The sequence below is a fragment of the Gallinula chloropus genome (assembly GCF_964237585.1).
Source record: "Gallinula chloropus genome assembly, chromosome: 5".
Taxonomy (NCBI): domain Eukaryota; kingdom Metazoa; phylum Chordata; class Aves; order Gruiformes; family Rallidae; genus Gallinula; species Gallinula chloropus.
In genome coordinates, this window is record NC_140090.1 from 55,179,183 (window position 1) to 55,203,338 (window position 24,156).

Genomic DNA, 24,156 nt, shown 5'->3' on the forward strand with positions numbered 1-24,156 from the left:
ACAGACCGAAAATACTCCAGACAACACAAAAGATTATTTAATTTAATTCTTTAAATAATGCAAATATAAGAATTTAAATGTACCGTGTGGAAAAGGGTCAAGTTGTACATTCCCCTGATTTTTCCAATTGATACTGAAGACACTTTCCTTGAACTACATATGCTTTCCAGTTTGAGGTGCTGGATCTTGCAAGATATGTCGGTAACAGCACATCAGTCAAAGAATTACTTGGAAAACAAATACAAGAACCAAACCCCCCCTAAACTCTTCTTCACTGAAAAAGAGAGGCACTGCATTTTTAAGCTGAATTAAGGCTGTAAAATGTTGCTGGTTCATTGTGAATTTGAAGTCATCAAATGTCATGGGGGTGACATTTAACCCACTGCTTCGCTGTTAGTCCTGTAAGCCTGCTTACGGAGGTGAGTCTCAATCTCCTCCCTGAAGACCAGCATGCCAAGGTGCGAGTGAGAGGCCTCATTCATGGCTTTGGACTGGATACACATGCGATACTGCTCCGGAGTGAGTTCATCTGCACAATGTTTCTCATGCCAGAGGTGAAAGAGACCAGGCACTGGGGTCCTGATCACAATCAAGTCACCGTGCAAGTACTTTCTGTACAGGTGAACGTCCTCACCACCCCAGCCTTTGACTTCCAAGTCAAAGCCCCCTACAAAAACAACATCAGAAAACATTATTTCGGTGCACAGGCCAGATGCAAGGCAAAAAGAGCAATGTTCCTGGTATAACTATCACCAAATCTGGTAGGACATACCAAAAATTCTGGAGCAATTAACTTAAAGTTCTCCATGCCAAATTGAGGGAGATGAGCTTCAAGCCTACCACTTCCTTTCTGGTAGAAACTGCCCAGGACACACATCATGCATTGCTGACTTCTGAAACTCTCCTAGAATAGTGTCTCCAAATCACATTATGCATGACATCCCATGTGACAGCTGCAGAAAACTGTAGACAAACCTCACTGGCTATACTTTTGGGTTATTTTTAGCAATCATAATGGATTTTAACAGCTGGAAAATTAAAGCAGTCATGCACCACGTGAAAAATCCTATCTAAAAATGCCAGCAGTTACTCCATAGGTGACAACTCAGCTGGATTCAGGGAAGGAACCTGTTCCACCATTTTAAGTTCTCTTCCATTTTCAGGACCACAGTGAAAATCTGCCCAGACTCATGCACAATTTCAAAACTCTAGATTTATGAAGTCATCCCGTACCATATGCCATCCACACAGCAAATTGACTGCTATTAGAAATCAGCCTGCGTTCAGGGCATTACACCGCACATGAGGCTGTTCCATTACACCGTCTGGCAGACCATCCTCAAGACGGTCTTTCAAGTTTAAGCACGCAAAGCTGTTCTCAGTTTTTAACAGCATGCCACACGGGGGTGCCAAAGCTTATTTCTAACGCCTCCAACAACTGTTCAACTACTCAAAGTTATTTATAAGGAAGAATTTGAATGCTTCTTTCCTACGTCAATAGTTTAATTGAGGGACGTGTTTCTCACACATGATTAATTTGTTTCAGACAGTCACACAGTACAAAAAAAAAAAGAAAGATTTTTAGAAGTTGTAAAGTGTTGTTACTAAAAATACTGTGACTTTTAACAAACACTCACCAGATGAGACATCAAAATCTAGAAAAACTAGTTTATCTTATTGGTCAGACTTGCTAAGCCAGTCTCACTGCAGATCTTGGTAAAATAATAAAAAAAAAAGACTATTTCTTGTCCTTCGATAAGAACAGAAAATAAATTTTTAAGGAAACAAAAAATATACAACTACTTTTTTTGTTTTCTTTTTTTACAGTTTCATCTTACCAACAGTCAGAAAGTCTGTCCGATATTGACAGGTCATCCCAAAGCCAAAATCTCTCCAGAAACCAGAATCTTTCTTGTGTACCTGCAATTTTAAAACAATATCATTTTGAAACGCAAAATATATCAAAGGAGGTAGGCTGGACTTGGTTTTGTAGAAAGCTAATTTCTTGGATCATTTTCTCAGTAGGGGATAAAGCGTGTAACACTTCCAGTATTTCTGTGTCATGCACAGATGTGGGCTTCCTAATTACCTGCTGTTCATTTCACTCTTTGCCATCCAACTCCAAACACTTGTCTCCCTTTCTGCCACACCACCTCTATTTTCTATGTATCTGCTCAGAACAAGCAGTGAATGTTTGGTAGCCTATTGCCAAATCAGCTGTTACCAATACTACAATTGCTGCCTGGTTTCTAAGGCCCTATTGTCTCCTCTTGTTCTGATATGACAAGAACAGTAAGTTCTGTGACTGAAGTCAGCAACCATAAAGTTGTTGAATTCCAAAAAGCGAACAGCAGAGCTGTCAGGCAGGAGCTCACTCCTCTCTGCTGTGACTACCTGAGGCCATACACAAAAACTTCCCTCCTACTTTCTGCAAGATTCTTGCAAACAACATCATGGCTGAGGGTTATGGTGGATTGGTTTGGCTTTTTTAGTAAGTCTGTTTTTCATTCTCTCCCACCAAACCTGTCTACCTCAGAAGTCCCAATCTGCACAGAGTACCGCTGTCCACAGCATGGAAAAAGCGACTGACTGAGCATCTTAGCCCACCCTGAGTTACACAGCATGCCTTCTGCAGCTACCGTTTGGTTAGCAAAGAGAGTCCATACAGAGGGAAGCTCACCAAGCACTATTCATAGGGAGGTTTTGTTTCCTTTAACCACTTCTTTGTGCACTGGAACAGAAAACCAAATTGCAGCTATGCTATGCTGCTATCCTGCTAAAACACTGGCTTTCCAAGCCAGAATTAAGCAACAGATCAGAACTACCAACTTTAGTTGATTAATATCACTTTTTTTTTTTTTTCAAATCAAGGTAGAACTCTATGTTTACCTATGAAACAGTTTTGTACTGTTTGATAAGCTTTTCTTCCAAGTGATTTGCCCATAATGGAGAGAAGTGTTTGGAAACACTGCCAAATGTCATAAAATATCCCAGACAGACTATCAAGTTACACTTTTGTTTTAACACAAAGCACAACTAATTCTATCCCGAATAAATCACACTGCTTACCAACTGTTGCTCCACAGGGGGTGGTATATCTTGGTTGGCATAGACAATAGCAGGATTATAAAGGCTGAATACCACAGGATAAAAAACCTTTTTTCCTAGAAGTCAAAAGGTATTGTTACTCTCTGTGGGCATACTTTCTGAAGGCAAGAGGAAAACAGAAATATTTTCTTTATGTAAAATATTAGCTTTCGCTTTCTAGTGCAAACAAATAAAAACAAAGAAATTTACTCTATAAATTTATATATAGTTATACATACTTTATAAAATAAAATATTCTATACCAGAATACTGCATTAGATGACAGCGAAAAATCCCTTCAGTAATAGCATGCAGCAAGCTCACAAATAACTGAGTCTAAGGAACACCCTGCAAAGCTTGAGTTTTTATGAACTTTATGAACTCTTCCCACAAGCATGTACATCCAGGATGTCCTGCAAGGGACATTACACATCACAAGTATCCTGATTATGCTGTGACACCAGTTCTATGCCTATTACATAAGGCATATAAATATTTTTCAAGGATCTCTTGCATTGCCAGTGCTGTGATGTTATCAACGACAGCCCACAAGAATACACAGTACCCTGATTTGGACATGAACTCTGAACCTGAGAGCAGTATTTTTACATCTCACTTGAAGCCAAGGTGACAAGCTGTCAGGATGAATTGTCAAGCAGTCTCTCAAACTCCCTTCCTTGTGAAAGCTCACAAGACACTCTGCTCCTAATTTTTTCCAATTATTTATACAAATCATTTATTGAAGTGCAGAGACAGTCAGAAATGAAAGAAAAAGCAGGAAATAGAATCTAAATATCTGGCTCATAGCAGATTTTTGGACCTATTTATTAAGTGAATAAAAAGTTCCAAATTGACACTAGGACAAAATGGTTTCTGACTGCAACAAATCCGGAATAAGAGTAAGCACTAAAAAAAAATAATCCAAACAAATGTTTGAACAGGAGAAGGTCTTAACTAACACATTTGTTAACTCAAGAAAGCTTTATCCTTCTTGGCAGAAGGTGCTAGAACAAGCAAGCTCTGTACAAACTTGAGAAAAACGGTCAGAAAATTTCAGAGCTTGGGATGTAAATGTGGAACATGAGCTCAGTCTCTGTTGGGAGCACGTTGTGGAGTTCTACTGGAAAACATTCATATGTGATGTGTCTCAGCTGTACAAGCGTGAGAAGACATAAGCTACACTTGTTAGACACTTCTGTGAAACAAAAAAATCATTCTCCACCACTGAGTTTTGTTATACAAATTTACACACAGTCTAATTGTTAAAGCGATTAAACTGTTAAGCTTTTAGACAGTCAAATCTTAAGAAACTGTGACAATTGTACTGTACAAAAGCTTGTTCTTAAAACAAGCTACACTAAGGCAAAAGCTATTTCTAAGGCTAATTATTACTGTCTCCTGTGCACACAGTATTTTGCATATTCCCAGGTGGACAGTCATGAGGAAGCTTTATCATTCACGTCAGTTTCAGATATGGTCTACACAGGTCAGCTTAAGCCAAGCAAGATGACAAGAATCGGTTAGAGCAACTGTAAAGGGACATACCAGGCTCAGCATTCAAGCGACAACTGTTGAGGAATTCGGCTGTGAAATACACATCAACATCACAGAAGAACATCAGGACCTCGCCCTTTTCCCAGGCTCTGGCTCCCATGTCGAGTCCCCGGCCTCGGTTAAATTCCTCGTTCAGAGAGACCAGTGTGTAATTGTGGAAGTTAGTCTCTCTACAAGAAAAAACAGAGCCAAACCCAGAACAAATCAGAGGTGGGTGGCGGAAGGGACTATTTATACTTATTTAGCATTTTACAGTAATTTCACTCCAGTATTTTTAAAAAACAAAAGTTACCATGACCAGAAGAAATATCTGTTTCATTCACTTGCCTGTGTTAAGTGTGAGAGCTTAGACACCGTAAAAAGAAGGACCTCAGTCTTACTTCATAACTTCACCTTGCCTTTAATCAAATTAAAAAGATATTTTGGCAACTGACATGAATTAAAGTGTCCCCTGAAATTACAATGACATCTAAAATTTGTCCCCACAAACCAAGAAGTCCTGACTATTAGAGGAACACTTCTGTCTTCACTATGGCAGAGTAGAGCAAACAGAAAGCTAGAGTCCCAGCATCACCACACTTGTGTGGCAAAAGACCATCTACCTGGTGATGCCACCATAAGCCAGTCAGTTTGCCTCCCCTTGTTATTTCATACCGTGCACTTATTGCAGAAAAGGGATGGAGCAGCAAAGGGAGACTGGAAATACACCTGGGGAATATCTTCAAGCAAAGTTAAGTGTCTACCTTGGAGACACTTCAGAGGCCAATGTTTGCAGAGAACAGTGTGAAGATACGCAACGGGAGAACCACTAAGAAGATAAAGAACCAGATAAATGCCCAGTGAGTTCACAGCACTGGATCTGACTCAGTGCTGTGAGAAGGAAGACATTTCACAGGGAGCATAGCAAAGAGGCCTCCGAAGCAGAGGCAGCTGGCACATGCCAAGCAAGGCACCAGGAAGGCTCTGCAGCAGAGCGGCAGAAGCACTCCTCCCTTCCTAGAAGATGCCTGTGCTTGCCAGGCCAACTCATGTCACATTTAAGCGACCAACACAATAGTCTGTGTCTAATATATTGCGTCGAGCAGAGCCTTGGGCTGAGTTGTGCGATGGAGACACTCGGGAGCTGGGTAACAAGTATCAGGCTCCCTGCTCAGGGACAAGCACCTGAGCTCATGTCAGAGGGGAAGTATGGGCCCATTTCCCTAGTACCTAGAGGTCAGAGGGTAAAACCTAACTTCTCAGACTCCACAACCCACCTTACTTGGACTACATTTCTCTGCCGTAGCCTGAAACAAAAGTGATTCTCCAGTGAAAGAGCTATCGGAAAGTACATCTCCCCTGCAAAGAACTTTAATTCTGATCAATCCGTTAGCATGACTGAATATTTCCTGCAAAACTCACCCCAGTTGCTTTTTGAACTATCAGACAGAAGCCTCATTGCCACTGCCATTAGCCTTTTCTTGGCCTATAAATTAGTTTTCAGTAGTCTTCAGGAGACCTTTGCAACTTAAGCTGTAACATGCTATCCAAAAAATAATATACTGTAAATAAAGCTTACTTCTGTGAACCTGTAACAAACTAGAACATTTTTCTTTTTGCTATTTCATCCTTTAAAAAAAAACCAAAACATTTAAAATGCTTATTGCTTGTATTGACTGACACTGGATTGACACACTTACCCGGCTACAGATTCTAGGATGCTTTTTACTTCTGATTGTCCATCATGTCCAAAATACACCACTGTGAGGTGAACACGCTTATCCTGATGAATGCACACATCCCTATAAGCACAAAGATAAGCTGATATTAATAATTACTTGCAACACAAAAGAAATTTCAAGTACTTACAAACTATTGCATTTAAAAGTATTGGCAGATTTATGTATTCTAATCAGAGTCCAACTAGCTTCTGAAGATTTTTAGAAGATTTTTTAAAGATTTTAAAGGTTTTCTCCCCTTCTTTCCCATTTGAACCAGAAGGTTCCAATACCGTGTGTCTCATTCCAAGACATGATTTTATAAACAGGAGCTCAAAAGCTGGTGTAAATACAGAAATGATGTTCAAAGCCACTGGTGCCCAGTTTCACAGTAGCCCTGGCATTTTGTCAAAAGGGTTTTCCTGCATTCTGGAAATCTCTTAAATCCTTTTAGAAGGAATATTTTCCCCATACAATAGGTATAATTACAAATATCCCAAGGCAGTTGCACACAATGTCAGAATCATTATTTCTGTTGCAAATCCACCAAAACAAATGAATTTCAAAAAGGAAACAAGTTACTGAAAATCAGCAATATAGCTCACTATAATCTCATGCACCTACCTAAAGTTTTGCATAAATTGTGCAAATGCCTCAGTTCTTCCAGCAAGAGGGACAATAATGTTAATGATTGATCTAGAAATATCGACCGTTTCACTCTTCACTTTCATGAGGGGTCCAAAAGGCCGGAACAAGGTGACATGCCTGTATTCCATGCCATCCATCTTCTTATAAAACAGCTCATACTGTGTCCCTTTATCTCTTTCTGTACGATAGTAACCTGAAGAATAAGTCACACAAGTAATTTTTAAAGTCAAAGATCCCAGTAATTGTAGTTCAGACACACTGTTTTTTCTGAGAACTATGAAGATGCAAAAAAAACTTGGAGGGGGGGAGGACAGGGAAAGCTGCTGTGATTTTCCTAAAAACAAAGCAAAACAAAATAATCCACAAACCACCAATCACAATCCCCCTCCTACACTTTCAGATCTGAAAAGTAAATCTCAAACTCATTCCAGCTTTCCCCTGCTTCTTAGATAGGTTTTATGGTCCTACATCAACTTCTCAGGCAGAATTAGAGTTGGGTCTTCCCAACAAAAAGGCAACTATTCACTGTGGAAAAGGATTGCTGAAATCTAATATTGCCGGTTCTTAAGAGCTTCAGTCAGGAACTTCCCCTGAGCTGGTTCACAGTAAAAGCTGAGATCATCTGGCCAGCAATCAACACAACTGTGGGCAGAACAAACAATCTAACGCACTTGACAAAGCCTGTAAAATCTGAAATGTGATATCTGAATGAAAATAAATCTGTGTGATAAATGCTGGAATGCTTATAAACTGTTTTCACTGCTGACGACCAGCTACACTGCTTTCTATCCCATAAATAAGGATAGTGGCACTTTACTGTAGCTACAGTTCTCTAAGGAGGTGGGTTTTCTACATGGCTGTTAACACTGAGAAAACAATACCAGTTCCCTATAAAACAAGATTACCTATTTGGAGACATTTTACTCCCAATGGGTAGGGAAACCTATCCAGTTCAGAACAAATAACCATTTGGTTCATTTATGGACCATCAAGGAAGCAAGTCAAGTCAACAGTTTCTCTAATTTTATGACTAAGACTCATGTGTAGCTTGGACCAAACTGAGCTCTGTGCTGTCAATTCCTTACTTATACTAACCTGAGGTATGGGACAATCCCCCAGCAGAACTGCTCTCTGTTCAGCACACCTCAGCAATCCTCTTGCCCACCAGGAAGAGATATTATGGTGAAGAAACATAAGCCACACCATTCGGCTGAGCTGGCCACACCGACCACTGAGAAAGTTAGGCACAGCTGCATAGTTCGAGGGGTGATGAACACATCTGCCTTTACACCACACACCCAGAGCACTGCCCCTCACCTGGATGCCGAGCTACATCTTCTCCTGCAAGCCAGCCTCCAGAGCAGCTACTGTATGCAGCCTCACTTCTGAAGTCCCCTCCCAGCCTCCCATACAGACAGAAAGTGGCAGGGGTTGAGACAAATAACTGTTCTAGTGAAAAGTTACCTTGTGCTCGGTACTGAAACAGTCCTTTTTGTTAGCCTCTTTTTTGCAACAGAAATCAGGAAGGCTCACAGTACGTAAAGAGAGCAACCTTCAAAGAGCAGTTGGGTTTCTTTGTCTATCTCAGGATAGAGAAAGAAAGCATTTATAGCTTACAGATGTGCTCACCACTTGCCCTAACTTCTTCCTTCTATACCCTTAGCTCCCATGACAACGAATCCTTTTCCTAGGCCTGCCTAACTCCCTCCATGTTCCTCCACTTCACCTCTCTTACCCAAACCAAATACAGTTTCATTCACTCCCTCTGCCCTGGCCTGTATCAGCCCAAGAGTCTCTTTTGCAGAGGGCTCCCTATTACTCTCCAATATTCAGCTCTTTCTTGAAGGCAGGCATGTACACTGGCAGACCTGACAGCAAATACAGATGACCACTACACTGGATCTGCAGGACACACAGTGTTGCAGAAGCAGCTGGTGCCATCACACTGTGAGCTAATGGTAACTGAATCTCACCTTTCAGCTTGAATGCTTTTCACCCTTTGAACAAGTTTTGCAATGCACTGCTTGGAGAGAGAAACCCATATTCATTGATTTGTGAACACAGACCTTAATGATCAGGAAAAGCATGAGTTTCAAATTAGCATTAATTGCGAGTACAAAAAAGTGTGTTTCAGTCAAACAGTTTAATTGCACAATGTTTACTGTTAGAAGCAGATCTTCGGTCCCTCTCAATCCTTTTCCACTCCAACCCTTTCTGCTGCGTAGTCAGTCCAGTGCTGTAGCTCGAAAACAGCTTCTTGATTATGGGACCAGCAGTTGCACCACAGTGCTTGCACACCATGCTCTCACATAATACGCAGCAAATACTTTGTACCAGTACTCCTGCATAAATTAGCATTCGGGGTTACATACTACATTCCTTTCTCTAATATCCAATACCTGTTTACAAATGAAAACACCTTTTACAATATCAGTGAAGTATTTAAAACCCATGTTACAGTTGCCAATAGCTTATCTTTCATCAAAGGACAAACTCAGATATCAGGCTACAACAGAATGCTGTAGTACAGAATAAAACCACTCTAGATTAAAGTAACTTCAAAAAAAAAAAACCCCATGCTGCTGTAACTTCATAAAGACTTCAATATGCAAGCCTGAATTTGAGTAGTGCCTTGCCAACATTTAATTGCTGGAACATGGTTCTGAACCTTTGAACCTCTACAGCCTACCAGCACCATACTTCTTATGAGCACCATACTTCTTTTCAATAGTAGGTAGGTATGTGCTCCTTGAGTTACTCTTGCTGTGAGCTAGCCTACATACTACCTGCTAATTTGAATACTTCTATGGGATTAAAGCTTCTATACACAGAAGCCAGAGTTGAGAACAGCCAGAAAGAGAGCCCACATCTGTTTTAGTACTTAGTGTATTCAGGTTTTTAACATTTGGGACTGACTCATGCAATAAAAACCGCAATCTCACCTTCCAAGTAGCATATGCTGGCTGCCATCCAAAATACAGCTCTATAAGCAAAGAGGTAAAAAAGCAGCAGAAATAACTTAACAGCCGTTATTCCTGGTCCATGAAGCCTTCCTCCCTTTGCAGAACTTCTGTTTCTCACCAAACAAATTAAGTCTAGGGATACTGGGGATCAATTACTATCAAAGCTAAAAAGCTGTTCTACTATCGCCTTTCTTGTTTTATCAAGGAAGTGTTTGGTCTATGGAATTTAAGACCTATGTCCTTTATTTTTTTTTCTTTCTTTTTTTTTTTCCTTCATATTAAAATTCTCCATTGAAGTTCCCAGGACACTGGCCAGTTTCTGGTCTTATGCAGATGTACTGAAGGGATGTTTGCATGACAAACAGTCCACACTGTTCTACGGATGGCAAGGACTCCTCCAGAGTTTTGACTCTGGGCTTGCAGCACTGGGATACACAATTTTTACGTGCCAAGGATGGGCAGGGAGTCTTCCCTTGACATTCAGGCCTAAAGATAGTTTCTGGCCTTTGCCCAGTTCCAACTGGAAACACAGAGCAAGAGAAACCGATCCAAACAGCAGCACTGGTAGACAAGATGACCTTTATTAGAGATTAGCTGATTGATAATTAACTTCTGAATATACGCCAGTGCCTCTATTTTCCAAAAGTTAATTTTAAATGTCTATTCAATGGAAAGGCATTTTATCTCTTGACAAAAATAAACCCGCTACACTGATAACCATAACCCAATTAAACCAGCTACTCAAAGTACATATAAACTACAGTTTACTGATAGTAAAGTACAGATATCCATGAAGGATCCTCGATGAGTTCCGCATCACTACTGAAGACTTTATGTCACTGACTTCTGAAGAAAGGGGGGACAGAGGGAGGTAATACTCTTGTGTTCTCCTCATCTTATCGTCTGTTTCTCAATATTATCAAACATTCCTCTGAGAAATCCATTTTTAATCCAGGAGTACCTTAGAATGCCCAGTTTGGCACTCTGGTTCATTGTTTTTAGTCCTAGACCTCTTCATTTGAGAAAATATGTAATATTGCAACTTTTGTCCTCTCTAGGGATACTCTTCATCCAAGGAAATTAGCACGCTCCTGTTTCTCATTTGCTTGGATCCAATGGAAATACTAAGAAAAAACCACTTCAGTGTGCTTCTCAAACAGCTACTGCAGAACAAGACTTTTTTTAAGGTCAGATTTTTGTTATGTTAATATTAGAATTCTGGGAGCTTTATTCTGGGTTGCAGCAAAGCAAAGAGAGTAACAGTGCAGCCAACAGAACCCTACAGAGCTGAGAAGCTTCCTGGTTTTACCTGCAGAGCAAGCCAACTGAGCCTTGTGAAAAATAATTTGGAGTTTTCAAAGTATCTTTGCAGTACAATGCGTACTTGCCAATCTTAGTTCTCTTTGGTGTTACTTCTTGATCATGATGTGGCTGTGGCAGCTCTGCTTCACCACAACTCCAGAACAATTTCACAGAATCACAAGGTTGGAAGAGACTTTTGAAGATCAAGTCCAACCATTCCTATCCTATGCTAAACCATATCCCTAAGTACCTCATCTACCCTTTTTTTGAACACATCCAGGGATGGTGACTCAACCACCTCCCTGGGCAGCCTGTTCCAGGCCCTGACAACTCTTTCAGTAAAATTTTTTTTTCTAATATGCAATCTAAACCTGCCCTGGCACAGCTTCATGCCATTTCCCCTTGTCCTATCTCCTGTCACCTGGCTGAAGAGACCATCGCCCACCTCTCTACAACCTCTCTTCAGGTAGTTGTAGGTGGTGATAAGGTCTCTCCTCAGCCTCCTTTCTCCAGGGTAAACATCCCTCAGCCGTTCCTCATATGATTTGCCCTCCAGCCCCTTCACCAGCCTGGCTGCCCTTCTCTGCACTTGCTCAAGGACCTCAATGTCCTTCTTATGGTGGGGAGCCCAGAACTGGACACAGTACTCAAGGTGTGGTCTCACCAATGCCGAGTACAGGGGCACAATTACCTCCCTTGACCTACTGGCCACACTGTTTTTGATACAAGCCAGAATGCCACTGGCCTTCTTGGCTGTCTGGGCACACTGACTCATATTCAGCCTGCAGTCAAGCAACACCCCCAGGTCCTTCTCTTCCTGACAGCTCTCCAGCCAACCTCCCCCAAGTCTGTAGTGTTGCATGGGGTTGTTATGTCCCATGTGCAGCACTCTACACTTGGCCATATTAAATCTCATCCCATTGGTCTCAACCCATCGGTCCAGTCTGTTCAGATTCCTCTGAAGACCCTCCCTCCCCTCCCCTCAGGCAGATCAACACTTCCTCCTAGTTTAGTGTCATCTGCAAACTTACTGAGGGAGCATTCAATCCCTTCATCAAGGTCAATGATAAAGATGTTGAACAAGACTGGACCCAGGACTGAGCCCTGGGGGATGCCACTCATGACCGGCCTCCAGCTGGATTTGGTTCCATTCACCACCACCCTTTGGGCCCATCCATGCAGCCAGTTTTTAACCCAGCTGAGGGTCCACCTGTCAAGGCCAGTGGCAGCCAGTTTCTCAGTCAGAATGCTGTGAGAAACCGTGTCAAAGGCTTTACTGAAGTCCAGGTAGATCACATCCACAGCCTTCCCCTTGTCCATGAAGCGGGTCACCTTGTCATAGAAAGTGATCAGGTTAATTTGACAGGATCTACCTTTTGTAAACCCATGTTGACCAGGCCTGATACCCTGGCCATCACGCATGTGCTGCATGATAGCTCCCAAGATGACCCTCTCCATGATCTTCCCTGGGATTGAGGTCAGACTGACAGGCCTGTAGTTCCCTGGATCCTCCTTCTGGCCGTTCTTATATACGGGGGTAACATCTGCCAGCCTCCAATCGAGTGGAACTTCCCCAGTCTGCCAGGATTTCTGGTAGATGATGGAAAGGGGTTTGGCTAGCACATCTGCCAGCTCTCTCAGCACCCCCAGGTGAATCCCATCAGGTCCCATTGACTTGTTAGTGTCTAACTGGCCAAGTAGGTCGCTAATCATTTCCTCCTTAACCATGGGAATTTTGCTATTCTCCCCCTCTCTGTCAGCCAGATCCTGAGCATAATTACTTTGTCTTGCAACACTAAAAAAAGCCCGATCAGTTCAGGTAACACTTGAACAGGTTGCTCCTTATCATGGATACACCTTCCTTGCACCACTGCTACTACTACTTCATGTAAAGATCCCAGAGGCTGAGCATGTAGCAAAAGAGCTGCAGGGACACTTAAATTGAGGGCACAAAGCAAAAAAAGGAAACTAAGCAGCAAGAAGAAAGTTAGCATCCATCAGCAAGTACTTTGAAGATTTTAGTCTGTGCGGTGCTAGAGTAATAAAATTCAGTAGATTTAGACAACCATGTAAATAAGTAAATAAATGTACTTTTTCAGAAAAGTTTATTTAGGCTATTTCTATTTGTAAAATAGACAAATTTAAATAGTCAGAAAACAGATTAATTTTAAATTGATGTTGTTAGTCTATGTTGTCATAAATGACTCTGATGTAGATAAATCCTAAAATACGGTAAGAAAAAAAAATTACAAATTGAGATAGTGGTATTTTACTTTCTAGGCATCACAGGCAGTGTCAATGCAGGGAAGAACCTCAGACATATTTAATGGAGATGAAAAAGATGCCATTAGGTAAAACTATCTATAAGAAAAAGATTCTAAACTTACACAAACAGCCACCAAATTGCCTAGGGATTTACTAAGACACCTGAAAGTACATACCACAAAATCCTGCATAGCTGTGTATTTCGCAATTCTAGGGAAAAAGCTGAAAAAAATCTCAGAACTACACATTTACCTACATGAAAATTTAGCTTTTTGAGGTAGGAAGCCAGAACACTTCTAGAATAAAAATGCCTGTTTCTAGTGTAGCTTGAACTCATGGCAAGTTTCCGTACACAGATATATGCTAGTTTTGAGAAAAAAAAAAAATCCTGCAAGTCATAACAACAGCAAAAACAGTTTTTGTAAATATTAGACTAAGTATGATGGCTATGCATTAACTAGTGTAGAATCATATTTTCTCTCTTGCCCCAGAGGGAAAAACAAAAGCAATCCTCACACCAAGTTTCTCCATCTCCCATTTGACGTGGCATAAAACTCTAGTCTTAGTCCTAAATCACTTATTACAAAATCATCTATTAGCAATTTAACAGCATACAGCAGTTAAACTATTTGTTTTAATTCAAGCTGACTTCAACAAACTGTGTCTCTACATAAGCTGTGCCTTCAGTAGATACATCAAGTCTGCTATAAAGCTTGAACCCACCAGTTTATGATGGCTTAAGGGAGCAGGATTTTTTAAATGGAAAGGCATGTGCTTTCCAACTGGACTCCCGTTGCCACCAGAAGCAGTGCACTACAGGCCCAGGCAGCGGGCTGCAGGCTGAGGGACCTTTTGGTCCCAATCCCAGCTGGTTCCATTGTTCACCTCTAAGTTTTGAAACAATAAGGAAAAAAAATGTGTTAATATTCACAAGCAGCCTTTTTTTTTTCCTGGCCCAGTGTCTAAATTAGCCAGTAGTGCTTGCACATATGAAAACACAGAATACCCACACAGCCCACAACTTCCATCTGAAAAGACAACACTGATATTTATCACTATGTCTAGTTGCTAACACACCCATATGATATAGTTTTCTATTTCAGTATTTCCTGTAACCCTATGCTTAAAGACACTGCCTTTAGAGTGAAAGGAAATTAGTTTGATTTCTAAAAACAATTATAAATATACCGGTGTGGAGAAGCAGAGGTGTGAAGTACATTTATATGGTCCTAAATCTTGGAGGTCTGCAGTCATTACAGGCAGTACACTAAGAAAAACAAGCAGCTATTTCAGTATCAGTAAACACATAAAAGTAAAATCACTAGAATATAAGCAGTATCTTAGACAGCAAAAGAAAAGCAGCTGCACACTTACAAGAAGGACTACCTCCAGACCAAGTACTATGGTTTTAAGTGAAAACTGCACCAAAAAGCTAACACTGGGCTGGCTGTGTAATACTGACAGAGTTGAGTGGATCATACACCCTGCCCCACCGTCTGGAACGAAGAAGAGTACTCGCATTAAACTTCAAATGCAGTAGCTGTTACAAGAAGAGACTTCTCATACCACAGACCAATTACATCATCTGAGACTGAAAGAACTGACTATTTCCAGGCCAATGGTACCTTTCTCCAGCACATCTGTTTACTGGTACAGATGACAGTACTCAGATCCAGTATCCCTTTTACAGTAATGCTCTCATAACATGGTCCGACGTTTGGGGGCTTTATGGCAACATGAACTATATTTAATATTGGAAATACAAAGAAGAGACACTAGGGCAGTTTACTTATCTCCCTCAGCATCTCACTGTACCTTGAAAGCCAACTTTGATAGGAATTACCACTAACACATCTTTTAAAGGTGTCACTAAGTATTGAAAGCATAACTGCTATATTTGCCTTTATAATATATGCTCTGTAATTAAACTTAATAGCACTGAGAGAGAACAATTCATGGTTGGGCAGCTTAGCAGACCCGTAACTAGTACATCATGAAGGGTCTACTCAGGACACCAAGTTCTTCAGCTGATGTGATCAGAACACGTTAGCCTACCAGTTCTCTCCCTCCAATACAAGTATGCCAGCTTGAAGAGTCAAAAGCCTGGATGACTGGAAGGCTTTCAGTTACTTAGAACCATAAGCAGCTGCATCACACTGACTTCAGCTACAATCACTTATGAATGCCTCGGTATTTTAAGAGGATAAAGCTTCCCTACAGACTTCTTTTGGTGAGCCCTTCCTCTGAAATGCGTTTCTTGCTCCCTACTCAAATCACAACCTAATAGTCTCATTATTAGAAATAAAGGTTCTTCCTGTGTAATTACTGGTAAAGACTATAATCAAGCAGGTAAACCCCTTAAAAATACAAACACCATTAAATGCCTGTTGTGACATTCTGTTAACAGGCTGGAAAGTGCATAAACCACATACCTTCTATGAAATCATTTTCACTATACAGCTGCCTCTCTCCTACTCCATCATCTTCATCTTGTCCGTCTTCTTCATCTGGATTATTGATAACTTCTAGGCCAGCCTCAATAACTTCCACCAATTCATCACGTTTATCCTTTCTAACAGGTTTCTCTTCTGGATGCCGAGTGAGCCCCATCTCCAACTGGAATACTTTCATGGACGTAAAGCTTTCAAAAGGAATGACGCCATACTCACTAGGCAGTTTGGCCCCTACGCTCACCTCAGCTTTGTCAATTTGGGAATGAAGAAACTCTAGGAGATCATTGGAAGTTTGTTCTTTGGTGCCCTGGTAGTTCATACCATTGACCTTGGGGCTCTTTTTTTCCTGCAGGGATTTCAATTTATCACTCATTTCCTGAAGTTCTTGCTTTAACTGGGCAATCTGTCGTTTCAGACTGGTAGCTCGGTTTTGATAATGCTCTTCTTGTTCCTGCAAAAGAGCTTGATAGTATTCTTTCCCCATGTTTTCACCTACAACACCAGGTAGAGATCCATTACCATCTGTTTGTGGAGCACACTCGAGCAAATACATGAGCAAAACTAAGCTGAACAGTAAAGCAAGGCCCACTAATAGCCAACGAGTCCTGGCTTGAATTACTAAGCCTCTCCTGGGCATTCTTATATTATTTCTGTTTTCAATCCAAAAAGATGAGTTATCTGCTCATGCCTTCCAGGGAACATCACCACAGAGTTCAAATCTTAGAAACAAACAGTATGAACATAATAGTTACTACAAGTTTTGATACAGTAGCTGATGAGCAGTTTTCAACCGTTGCCTTAATCACGTGTCATTGCAGAGGCATAAATCTGAAGTTCCTACGTCATCCATAACCATCAACTGTAAGTTTGATTGACGCCATACACTTTGTTCAGGATTTCCTACCCCAAACAAAAAATGGTGCAGAAGGGGAGAAAAAGTGGAAGACACCAGCAAGGAGTCATGTTTCCATTTCCTACTTCAAGGGTTTTAGCCTGTTTGAAGTTCAGGAGAGTCTGTGAAAGTAATCTACAGCCATTTTTTACCCTCGCTCTAAGTGAAAGCACTCTACAGTTTAGTAACAGTGTTTTTCATTGGCTAGTCTGGCTCTTCCAGTGGCTCTTGAGTATTTTATTCTACTCCCCCTCCTTTCCTTGGAATCTGTAGTTTGAGACAGCAAAATGAAGACAGAACCTAAAAGTAAAAAGAAAGGTACATATTAGAACTACAAAGCAGCTGGTCATTTGGAAAATACATTAATGAAGTTCTATCACATGGATACAAAAGATTGCTGGGGGAAGGGGTGGGAAAAGGAGACAGAGAAAACATTATTTCTTTCCACTGCATCAGCCATAAGTGATTCCTTTCAAATAGCATCTGGAAAGCAACAATATGGACAGTCTAACAAAATACATTTTTCACACAGCTAGCTGAAGTACTAAGGGTTCTTCTACTCTCATCTAGTTTCATTAGTTTTAACTCCCCCATTCCTTCTCAAGTTTTGTTTTGGTTTTGTTTTTTTTGTGGGAGGAAATAACCCAGCAACAAAGCCTCTTCCTACTCCTTTAAACTAAAAAAATATATATATTTATATACACACACACATATCTATAAAACAAAAAAATTCCAGGAACTGTTTTGCAGTAGTAGCAGCTTGCATTTCCATTTGCCTTTACTTCAAGTAAATATCTTTTAGGGAATAATTATTCACTCATGAATAAAGTATTGCAGATTTAAATATCAATGTTGACAGAAACAGCATTTCAGAATAGGTCAAATTCCACAGAAATTCAAATTCAAACCCCACTTTTTGTCTGATGAAAGGGAGCCTCAAACTATCCATCCCCTAACATTTCCATCTTCTGATGTGATTATGCTAGCATGAAGAAGCATTGACCAATTTGTACACGTCACCCTCTTACACTGCTGACCAAACCACCTTGGAGGACAAGACGAGTCAAAGACCACAGTTACACAAGAGAGGGATACACAATATCCTACTCAGGCATGATGGTTAGCAAAATGTTTTATGGGCCTCAGCAATGACAGCATGCAGACATAAGAAGTAAGCTCATTGCATGTTAGTTTACTTTCTAACGCTATATTAAAATACTCTTGTTTAAAACTTGGTTGTAGAAAATAAGTGATACTTATTAAAACTTATCCAGAGATTTGTTAGCTCTACATCCATTTCAACTCTGTTGTGTAATTATAGTTTGGGGGAAGTTCTGGAACTTAACTTCAGCTTAGTTGCAGTATGTTTATGCGATTTGAAACAACCTGCCCACTCTAATACTCCTTGTATGTGCGTTAGCCAGATTATCTGATGGCGCCAGCAGCCACAAACCCCATCTTCCTCCATCCGTGCAAATAAGTCACGCTGCCACAATGCATACCGTGTGTTTACAGCAAATGCCTTGCAACATTTATCCCCAATTACATCCCTGTGACCATTTCTCCCTTCCCATTTAGCTTCCAGCGTCAGGATACTGCTTGGGAACCAGATACCACATATCACTGGCATAATGACATTCAGCATCCTCACTTGCAAGAAAGCTCCAATAACAAGGCCTGAAAGACTCGAGTCATTTATAGTGCCAACATCAATGTCTGCAATAGCTGATCCTAAGTTTGCATGCATGTCATGCAGACTAAGTTTTACAAGAGCTGCATGCCTTAAAGTTGTCCAGCTGCAGTCTACAAGACTGCTTGAAGCAGTTATTAGTATTTCTAGTGTTAAAGTCCCAGCCTATAACCCTGTTCACATCTAAAGTATCCATTATGTAGAAATTCTCAATGCACCAGCTTAAAGGCAATAGTTATCCGAAACTGAAACTTTCTTAGCTCAAGTAAAGCTAGTGGATGCTTTGGTACAAAATAAGGAACAGTTTTATCAACTGAATTGTAGATAACATCCTTTTAAGTCCCAGACACTAAGTCCAAGACAGAAGTTAGTCACTCCTCACTGCACAAACACAACATTATATAAATGCAAGTTAAACGCCTATAAAGGGTGATCAACACCAGATGTATCCTCAGACTCTTGACCAGGGTCCAGATGTGGTGAATAAGGGAGACTGAACTAAAAACAATTTAGAGGATAAAACCAGTTCACAGAAATGATGTCATTTCATCCTGAGCTTTCTTTAGTACAAAGTTGCCTAAATGATGTTTTTTCACATCGCTTCCTGAATTCTTGTCCTGTTATACCGCCAAGAGGTGAAGCCATGATTATTAACAAAGAACTGTATGTTTCTTTAAGCCTAGAAAAATGCTAGACTAATAAAGCCACTCCGTGCAGAAGCTGACATGTCTTAGATCACTCAAGGCATACTGAAAAATGATCAAACTACCTGACTTGCATAAAATAATGACAAACCCACTCCCAACTATTTTCTACTGAACAGCCTTAATACTGCTGTCAAGGACAATAATATTTTTGCCTCGCTATATACAGAAACACAGCCACTGTATCACTACAGAAATCAGCTTTCCAGGTTATGAAGAGATGCTTTTGGTACTGGGAATGGGGTAGGAAACAAGGCTGAGTCTTACAGCTCAGCAGGACACGGAGAGCTTTGTGTTTTTCCTTTACCTTTCTCCTCACTTTTACAGGATAATTAAAGCAAATGAAAGCACACACTAGAAAGCAGGAGCTAATATTTCTAGTTGAGACAGATTATTTGGGCTAACATGGTACAGTTTGATAACAGGCACTGCGGGCAGCTGCATACCACAGTTTGACACTGAACCTCTAACTTAAAGGCACCTAAATCACCTAACCGCCTACTCTCAGCGGCTCTAAACAATCACTGCTGTTAAGCAGTTCCAAACAGGCACCCCTGAAGCTGAGACAAGAGCCTAGCAGGTCTTTATTCAGTTGTTGCTCTACCAAAGAATTGCCCTGTGTTCAACTCCGATGAGTCACTAAGTTTCTTTAGGTCTCATTCACGTCTCAGAAGCAAGTGACAACAGATTTCCTGAGGTGGTGTCAGGAGGACACAATGTACCCGGAGATTAAGATTCCCTCAAACAAAGCTGGAGGCAATGAAAGAGCAACTCTGTTCTTAATAACTTTCTTAACCGCGGCCAAGTGTGCATCATCACGGTAAGCCTGGTCTAAGGAAGTCAGCACACCTCCAGCGCGTCCCCACTGACATTGTACAACACGAGCACTGCAGATTATGAACCACCACAGCTATGCCAGCCTGCCCACTGGCACTGTACCTACTTACGCTTGAGGGCTGGTTTACGAGCGCTGCCTTAAAGGGTGCTTAGGGAAGAGAAACAATAAGCCTTTTCTGAGGCAATGGAAACTACGCGTGGTGGGCTGTAGAGAGCTCCTGGTTCTTTCCCTTCTAGGCTCTAATTATTCCCTCATTAGCTGAAACCCTTTTCTAGTGAGCGAGCGACAACCTTAACAAGACAGCCTTTTTGCACAGAGATAGGCCTCACCTATTTATTTCTGACAGCTTTCGCAGGAACAGGCATTTTCCCCACTGCAGCTTCCCTGTGGCCTTTAAAGGCAAGGAATGTTTGTGCAACCAGTTATGTTAAACACCATTAAGATTTTGAATTGCACATGGAGAGCTGAAGGGGTGAGTTTCCTAAAGCACTGGTGACTGAGCCAATTTGGCATCTCTTTTTTTCCCCAGTATTACTTCTGCTGAGAACAGCCATCCTAACAGTCAGACACAGCTTTCATCTTCAGTCCTTCAAGGAGTGAGAGGAGCCAGTAAGAATCTTAATTCTCATCCCATCAAGAGAGGAGGGTTTACAAGGCCTCTTTTTCCACTAGCCTCTCTTTACAGAAAAGCACCAGTTTTACATATTTAAAACCCAAATTCAACATGAATTATATCTGGCACAGCACTATTTTAGGAATTCAGGTAACTACTCCCAAGCTGTAGAGGGCAATTACAAGAGAAAGCAGGCAGGAAAACCCCAGAATTAGCAGCGCACACAGGATCCCAAGAATCACAATAGGAAAGTTAATTCAGTGTCACATGGTACATTCTGAAGTTTATAAAAAAGACCAACTACCTGGAAATAAGCAATGATGCAGCAGCCCCTGGGATCAGCATTTAGCGTTTTAAGTTCCATATCTTTAAATTGCACATGCTCATAGTTCACTCGATTTCAATTCTTTGAAACAATTCTATCTGCAACACTCCCGGTGATCTCCAAAGAAAGAGGCATCTGAGTGTTATACAATGCTTAGAAAGATCTGCAAGTTTTCCAGAAGCAACTGGTTGTTATTCTTTCTGCATTTCCAGGGCCTTATGTATATTCAACTATGGAAATGTTTCTGTTCCTTACAAAAGAGCTCATTCATTCTCCAAGCACAAGGGAATAGACCAGCATGCTAATTGAAAATGCTTTTAAATTTGTTTTTATTATATTATTCTGTTTTGGTTCCTCGTTGCAAAGGATGAGTACATCTTTCTGAAGAGAGGAAACATTCTCACTTAAAGCAGTGACCTAATTCAGTATACACTTGCTTCATGCCAGCCTGTATGGATGTTCCTCATTTTAGTATATTCTGCTTTAGACATCCTTTTCATTCAGCATGCCCTAGATGGTCATAGTTTAGCTGCTTACGGAATTCCAGCCGATTTTCATAGTTATTTTATTGTTTATAATTTCAACCAGATGCCACAGATATTCACAGTTTCAAATCCCCTCCACACACACACATACTTCTCTCTTTGGCAAGTTACACAATGAAAATGTAAGGTCCAGTGTCATCCCCTGACTATTTTATCTTCAGAAGAAGAGTGTCACTCAAAACAGAGTTGTTTGTTAGAGAAACATTGCTCACACAGTTGTTTTTTCACTTGCTAAAACCAACACAAAAGCAAGTTGGCAGTCTTTGCTGTCATGGACAATGTTTTGCATAAACCCTAGAGTGAGAAACCTCAAACCATAACTTAAGTATGTAGAAACAAACCATCTCTGCTTAGTCTGTTGAGGTGCATCCTCAGAAATGACACAAAGAAATTTGTTCAGGGCTTTATTATATAGTTCTAGTCAAACGAGCACCGATGACAGGCTTTTCTGCTGTTTCAAAGGTTAATGGAATGGGAAATGCAAAGTTTATTTAAAAAAATCCAAGGGAAGAGCTGGGATCCATAGTTGTCACTTTCCACAGAAAACTCATCCTTAGCCTAGTACCTCACCCTTATTGGGCTGACCATAAATAACATCTCTATAGCAATTCCACCATCGGATTTGCTTTCAGCTACGGCTCTGTTACCCAGGCACGCGCACACACACACACACACTCTACAGGGCAGGAAAGAACTTGAAAGCAGCTATCAGTTTATGGAAGATCTACATCAAGAAAGCTAGCAGGAAAGTGAAAGTAATCACAAAATACTGCAGACCTTAAGAAATTCAGAATAAATCCTGAAGAATTTGAAAGATCTACTTAAACACATCCCAATCATTGCCCACAGCAGATAATCACATCAGGCACAAGCAGCAGCTTATTTTCAATTATTTTAAACTTTAGAGCATAATACACCTTTCCAGTTCATCACAACAAGCCAGTTCAGTTTGTAAGCACACAAAATCAGCTTTGCTACTCACAATATCTGACTGACACTGAAGTGTATTTTTCTTTCAGCCACCTCTTATGATTTTCATGCAAATTTCCTCATGTCCTCCTCTATACCTCCTCAGTATTCCCATCATATGGCATACTACCTTGGCACGCTCATGTGGACAAACCTGTGTAGGGTAAAACCTGCCAGAACACACCCCAGCATTCCTCAACAGGACAGAGCAATTCCTGCAGAAAGTTACTTTTCCAGACATTGCAGATCTAAATCAGAAGTCCAAGATTTAAAAAACCCAAAACAATGAGACATCTGCCTTGCGGGACTAGGTGACAGAATCATCTCTCCATCAGATCTCAACCTCAAAAAAATTGTGATCTGAATTCCCATATGCTTATCAGCTGCACTTGGCTGATAAATGCAAAAATTCAGCTCATGTCCATCCATCACACGGGAGACTCCAGGTGGTATCTGATATGCATTTGCCTGTGCTACCACAGCCAGCCACACCAGGCTGCTCATCAGCTAACAACCTGGGATAACACCAAGCTTTCACTTCAGCACTGCTCCTATTCACTCACCGGTTTGGTGGTATCCTGTCTCCCTCTGCTTTCTTCGTTATAAACTTCCACCAGTAAACCCTGCCAAAGCCAGAGTCTCAGCGAAGATGTGTGAGGAAGAGGACAGTGATAACTGATCACTAAGTGTCTTACTTCATTTTTAATTAAGGACGTGGAAAAAAACCCCACACTACCACACAGTCAACACAAGAACCACTGTATACATTATGAACAGCCTGTGATGAATTATAAAGTGCATGAGCATATCTGCAGTAGGTAACTTCAGACATTTGTTTGGTTCCTAAGTGGAAAGGAAAAACATTCATGCCTTTGGCACAGGGATCATAGTAGTACTCACAGTGTACCAGGAACAAGTAATCCAGGCATGGGAACCCGCAGGAAAAAGCTACTTAAGTGATAGGTGACAACAATGACAGCATCTAGTATTCAAACACAATATTCCCTTTGCAAATGGTTTATTTCATAAAAGCAACACTGTGTTTTTGCCAGCAGAAGTGCTCTGCTCCAAAATAAAATAAAGACTAATCCTCCATAAGGAGGAATGTGACAATCAACTGTAACATTCTCACTACACAGGGAATATAGACAGAGTTTGTTATATTCCTTATTTCAGGCAATAGATCAACTCACTCTCCACACTAGGGAAAAGCTTCATCAATAAGAAATTCTGCCATTTACCAGGCTTTTATGCTTTTTATTAGTTGCATCTTTTCAGGAGATGCAAGTGAAGCAGCCCACTTCATACAAACTTTCAGACTAAAATAGAGTAGGGTTTCATTTTAATAGTGAAGCTCAATTATTGTAACATCAAGTCTACCTAGGTTTAGGCTATGAAGGACAACCAAGCAGGTCTTGCTCTTTAGAGCCTTCCCAAACCCTCTCTTGAAATCCCCCCTCAATTTCAACTCATCCACTGGCATTTGTTTTCACAGTAACACCACAGATTGTCAGGGCTGTCTGAAGGACCTGTCCTGCTGCTGCACCACACACCCCTTCCCTACTCCATGAACATGACCAAAAGATATATCAGCATGCCAAGCCAACAGAG

General features: G+C 40.9%; 1 protein-coding gene across 1 annotated transcript; it reads right to left on the bottom strand.

The window, feature by feature from the left end:
* Positions 1–120: 120 nt before the first annotated feature.
* CSGALNACT2 (chondroitin sulfate N-acetylgalactosaminyltransferase 2) lies at positions 121–16,606 on the bottom strand (the record flags this gene model as incomplete). Its single annotated transcript, XM_084264937.1, has 7 exons — positions 121–667; positions 1,839–1,920; positions 3,070–3,164; positions 4,633–4,811; positions 6,321–6,422; positions 6,963–7,179; positions 15,949–16,606. 7 exons carry the CDS (start codon positions 16,604–16,606, stop codon positions 375–377), a joined length of 1,626 nt encoding a protein of 541 aa, XP_084121063.1. The 3' UTR covers positions 121–374.
* Between the last annotated feature and the right edge of the window lie 7,550 nt (positions 16,607–24,156).